General features: G+C 41.9%; 1 protein-coding gene across 2 annotated transcripts; it reads left to right on the forward strand.

Moving 5' to 3' along the window:
* Positions 1–262: 262 nt before the first annotated feature.
* Positions 263–5837, forward strand: LOC146081061 (isopentenyl-diphosphate Delta-isomerase 1-like). 2 transcript variants are annotated; one of them, XM_083188972.1, is made up of 5 exons: positions 263–660; positions 2355–2518; positions 2877–2969; positions 3812–3939; positions 5346–5837. In XM_083188972.1, exons 1-5 carry the CDS (start codon positions 527–529, stop codon positions 5661–5663), a joined length of 837 nt encoding a protein of 278 aa, XP_083045098.1. In that variant the 5' UTR covers positions 263–526; the 3' UTR covers positions 5664–5837. The 2 variants fall into 2 exon arrangements, with proteins under 2 accessions (XP_083045098.1, XP_083045099.1); XM_083188973.1 differs by having other exon boundaries at positions 2358–2518.

The raw sequence follows: 5837 nt of genomic DNA on the forward strand, positions 1-5837 counted from the left end.
GTCTGTGTGTGCGTGTACATGTGGTAGGGAATATAGATTGTAAGCTCCACTGGGACAGGGACTGATGTGAATGTTCAACTATTCTCTGTAAAGCGCTGCAGAATTTGTATGCGCTATATAAGAAACTATTAATAAATTAATAATAATAAATAAATTATCCCTTTTTTCAAGCCCCCTTGGAATGTTGCATCAAGTTATGTTTGCACATGCGTTCTCATTTACGGCAGTCGAAGCAAGGGGCTGGGCTACGCATGCCACATTTGACGTCTGTGGGCGGAGGCGAACGGAACACGCGCGTGACGCACTGACAGAGGGCACCCGATCTTCCCAGCTATCTGCATGCGCTATTTCGCATGAGAGAAGGCCGAGCTTGTCGCCACCACTCCAGCTGTTGTTTTCGTTTGCAGAAACGGCTCCGTAAGGATCCGATCCCGGTTACTGATAGCTGCGGGCGGCTCCGGCTCCGAACGTACGGTGATCAGCAGATGGTGGCACGCGGTGGTGCTGGCCCCCGATTGGCTGGAAGATGCTGCGCCGCACGCTGGGGGCGTTGTTGGTGGGCGGAGCTCGCCATTCACTGAGGACAGCTTCAGCCACCGCTAGTAGTAATACGAGAAGTCGGGTCCCTGTGAGAGTGTGCAGCGACCGGCACTACAGCAGGTGAGTGAGGCACCTTCATCTAAGCTATTGTTCTCTGTTATTGTTATCAGTTTTATTTGCAAGTGAATGCAGTCGGGTCACTTACTGTAACTGTATTCAGGACTGTGACCTTCCGAGACAAGTTTGACTTTCTCGCTACAGGTCTCTGCCTTCCACTTACCTGCCATTGCAGCCACTAGGAAGTAAAGGCTGAGTGGTCATTAAACCTGATATATTATTTAATAATCCCCAAAAGCTGCAATAGAGAGGTAATTCAGCAGCAGAGCAATGTGTATAGAGTGTCTTGTGGGTGTTCAGCATCAAACCTTAAATATTGCAGCACCTGCTAGTAATAAGATCGCAAAATCTTGGCATATATGGCTGCTGTTCTCCCTTTACCTTGTATTATGGTTTTGGTGGGCAGCCTGCAGGTAATTATTTATTAAGTTTCTTATATAGCGTACCCATATTCTGCAGCGCCGCACAGAGAATATTTGAACATTCACATACCTCCCAACATGACCCTCTGCAGGAGGAACACTTTGCTCTGTTCCTAGACTTCCCTCTTAATGTATGATTGGCAACACCAGGTTCATTGCTGAGAGAGGTGTTTCAAAACAGGTGATGTCAATCATACATTAAGTAGTGTTCATTCTAGCACCCGCTATCTTTGAAAACCCATGCAGTTCCTCTTCCCTCTTCCCTATCTGGGGTGTCGCTGTCTGCTGTAGTGCTTCTAGCACAGTGTGGTCTGTAAATCAGCACTGATATGCAAACCAGACCTGTGCTAGAAACACCACAGCAGACAGCGACACCCCAGGCAGGGAACAGGAACTGCATGGGTTTTCAAAGATAGCGGGTGCTAGAATGAACACTACATTAAGGATGAAGTTCAGGAACAGAGCATTGTGTCCCTCCTGGAGAGGGTCATGTTGGGAGGTATGCATTCACATCACCTCGAGTACGGAGTGCAGTTCTGGGCCCCACACTATAAAAAGGACATCATAGAATTAGAAAAAATCCAAAGGCGAGCAACAAAGCTTATTAGGGGAATGGAGACTTTAAGCTACGAGGAGAGATTAAGCAAGCTGGGACTATTTACACTAGAGAAGAGACGTTTAAGGGGGGACATGCTCAACATATATCAAATATATATATATATATGTCTGTAAAATATCAGAACCTACCAAATCAGCAATGGATATTTATACCAGGTTGAACTAGATGGACGCAAGTCTTTTTTCAGCCTTACCTACTATGTAATATGTAACATCAGTCCCTGCCCCAGTGGAGCTTACAATATATAGTTCCTACCACATGTACACACATACTCATTCGTTCCAGGGTTAATTTTGTTAGGAGACAAATAACTTACCAGTATATTTTTGGATTGTGGGTGGAAACTGGAGTACCCGGAGGAAACCCACGCAAGCACGCGAAGAATATTCAAACTCAATATACAAATTAGCTGTAATCACCTTTGTTGCGGTTGTCCACCTGTATTTCTGAACTTGTAAATTGTTAACACACGTGACGTGAGGGGTGATGGGTCATACCTTTGAAAGAGATTAAGATGCCCATATGAACTGTTCCCTGTCATCATATATATATGGCTGACGTTTCCATTTTATCTCTCTCAAACGTTTGGTATATCTCCCCCATAGTCTTCTTAGTGCTGTAGTCTGTCTGTCAGTAACCTTTAGTGCTGTGTTCAGCAGCAAGCGGACGGTTGCAGCCATGCCTGAGGTAGACACAGACCAGCTGGATGAGAAGCAGGTTCAGCTGCTGTCTGAGATGTGTATTCTTATTGATGAGGATGACAAAAAGATTGGCGCAGACACAAAGAAAAACTGTCATCTCAATGCTAACATTGACAAAGGTGAGACCATTACTGTTAACGCCTAAAAATGCATTTAATGGTTGGGCAAGTTTTCCCCTTTTTATTATTATTTATTACTTTTAATCTGCCTTGTATACTGTATCACCACCTACTAGCTTCATTAAACTAACATATTTCCATTGCATGGAACCATGTAGCTATTTTGCAACTCTTCTAGTTCTGTATCATTGGTTGTCTAGTTATTGATACATCCCCCTTCCGCAGCTAGCCACAGCTTTAATCCTATCAAAGATACCTGAATTATATTTGTGTATATTTTAAAACATGTATTGCTCATGCACTTGTGAACTACTTTTCCATTCTTTTTTTTTAACTGTCTTTTATGCTTTTATTGCAGGCTTGCTGCACAGAGCCTTCAGTATTTTCTTATTTAATACAGAAAATAAATTGCTGTTACAGCAAAGATCCGATGCTAAAATCACATTTCCAGGTTTGTAGATTTGGAAGATTGAAAATCTAAGATTATGTTGAATGGTCTTCTACCCCCTCAGCCTTCTCTTTACCGAAGCAATTAGATTAACGGAGCATCTGCAATTTTTGCCTCTTCTTTTTTTTTTGTGGGGGAGGGGGGGGGATAGGGGTGAATTCGCCCTATTCAATCTTCGTGAAGGTTTTTCACTCAAACCAAAAAAATCTGGCAAGGTCTAAAACCATGAGGATCGGTGGAAAATTTGCCGCCAATCCACACAGTGAAAATTTACTAAAAAATGGGCTAGAACGATGCTCGTGACTGAATACGGATTGGCAAATTATTGCCATTTTGCCTGGTGAAAAAAAATAAATGGCAGTGATTGAATACCCTTCCCTAGCTGTTAAAATTAAACTCCTCTATAAAGTTTTTACTAGGCTCCTATGATTCAAAATATTGGGTTCCAGCTTTTTCAGGTGGTTAAGGACCAGATGTATCAAGCTTCAAAAAGTGATAAATTGGAAAATGATAAACAGCCAGCCAATCACTTCCAACCTGTCATTTTTCAAACACAGTCTGTAACATGGCAGGTAGGAGCTGATTGGCTGGCTGTTTATCACTCTCCACTTTTGAAGCTTGATACATCTGGCCCTATGTGTGAATCAGTAAAAAGGGGCACTTAAGCCCATTGAGGACCTGAAGAACAGTAGCTGTATACTACAGCATTATGTTACATGAGTTATACTCTCATTATAGATCCTATATCTTTAAATGACAGTTTATCCTTGTTTTACCCTAGTATATGTTGCAGAGCACACCTGTTCCAGGTAGCATTCTGAATTCATTCCTGTGTCATGGTCTAGGTTGTTACACAAACACTTGCTGCAGTCACCCTCTCAACACCCCCTTGGAAATGGAGGAAGATGCAATAGGGGTGCGGCGTGCAGCACAGAGACGTTTGAAAGCCGAGCTGGGAATTCCAATGGATCAGGTAAAACTCACTCTTGTATTGCAAGACAAACCTCTACAAACCATAAATGAGTTTATAAGGGAAATTAAATTATTTTAACCCCAACCTCTTATCTCTACAGCAAGTATAAGGTATTATAATTAAAGATGGCCAAGGCTAACCCTAATGGTGCCCACACATGCACCGATCCCGGCGGTGCAATGCTATGTGATGGGGTGCGCGCTCCCACGGCACCCCATCGCACAGTACAAAAAGTATGTGCCGCACATACTTTTTGTACTAGCTTTTTATCGCATCGCATGCACATCGTATGCACAAGGCATACGATGCGATGCTATGTGTGCTAGTTAAGCTCACAACGCACGCCGGGATCGATGCGTCTGTGAGCACCTTTATGCTACCACATACTTGCGTTCGGCATCCTGGCAGTTGGGATTTCCGATCCTCCTCAATGTCTCCTGGAGCTAGTTGTGGTATTGGTGTCTGTATGGTTTAAGCTGGGATTCTGAACGCAACGGATTCTGTATTTCAAGTTGAACTGGAATGATTCTTTGAATATGAAAGGTTAAGTAAACCACTCAAGACCATTATTCCGATTAGAATTATGTATTATAAAAAGGTTAATAGGTGTAATACCCCTTTTATAAAAACCCGGGGGTGGATACACCCTTCTCAGTGATTATTCTGGCCTTCTTTAGTTATGAAGAATACATCTTTGTTTTTTTGTACCGTGTGGAAAATAAGTTCCCAAAGCTTATAAAGGTCACCATTAGGCTGGACTATCCAGAAAATATATGGTGAATTCTTTCTCTTGGTGAGTACATTAAAATTAATGTTTTTACTTTTCAAAAAAGATGGAACATATGCGTTTATATTAGGAAATGGCTCTTGATGAAAAATGGGCAGTATCCAATTACTTGTGATTATTTTTCAGCTAATAAAAACAGCCTGATTTTTGATTGGTGGTCATTACAGTGCTGGCAATTACAGGCTTTTTTTTTTTATTGTCCGAAATGGGACCCACAATCGTGTTCTGGGATAAGCTACCAAAAACCTGTTATCAGGCTGTTTATTGGGAATTATCCTTCAGGTGCCTGAGGAACCAGAAGCATAATTCCCAAAAAGTATTTTGTATTGGCAGTTAATTAATGACTCCGACCAACCTATTAGCAGTAGTTAATTACTGCTGCTAATATGATGCCAGTTCATGCCTTTTTGTGGTAAGGGGAAGTAGTTGTGTAAAATAGGTAGGCATTAGGTTTATTTAAATGCGAGCTGGCCGATGAGCCACACGTTAAAGTAAAAGCACTACCCTGTAACCGACTGGTGATGCTCTGTGCTTACAGTATGTGACTTGGCTATATCTGTTCCCGTAGTGTAGAGGGGACAGTTGGAAGTAAACTATTATATGTCCTTTTAACTTGCAGGTAACACCAGATGAACTCCACTATCTAACAAGGATTCATTACAAAGCTCAATCAGATGGCATCTGGGGCGAGCATGAAATAGACTATATTCTATTCATACAAAAGGATGTTGCACTTGATCCAGATCCTAATGAAATAAAAAGCCATTGCTACGTGTCAAAAGAGGAATTGACGGATTTAATAAAAAAGGCTAAACAGGGAGAGGTGAAGATCACACCGTGGTTCCAGCTCATTGCGGACACTTTTCTTTACAAGTGGTGGGACAACCTGGAGAATCTGAAATCTTTTGAAGATCATAAAGAAATCCACCGAATGTGAGCAGTACAGTGCTGTATTGCATCTACATTTTTCTGACTTCTACTACAGGACCACTGAAATTCAGCATTAAGGACAGTGGAACAAGGACTTCAACCTCTAACCTGCTCTTGTTTTGGCAGATGATAAAAGGTTATTGGGTACAAACAAGATACAATAAATTGAAATTACACTTTA

Source organism: Crinia signifera, chromosome 5 (assembly GCF_055691185.1).
Source record: "Crinia signifera chromosome 5, ASM5569118v1, whole genome shotgun sequence".
NCBI lineage: Eukaryota > Metazoa > Chordata > Amphibia > Anura > Myobatrachidae > Crinia > Crinia signifera.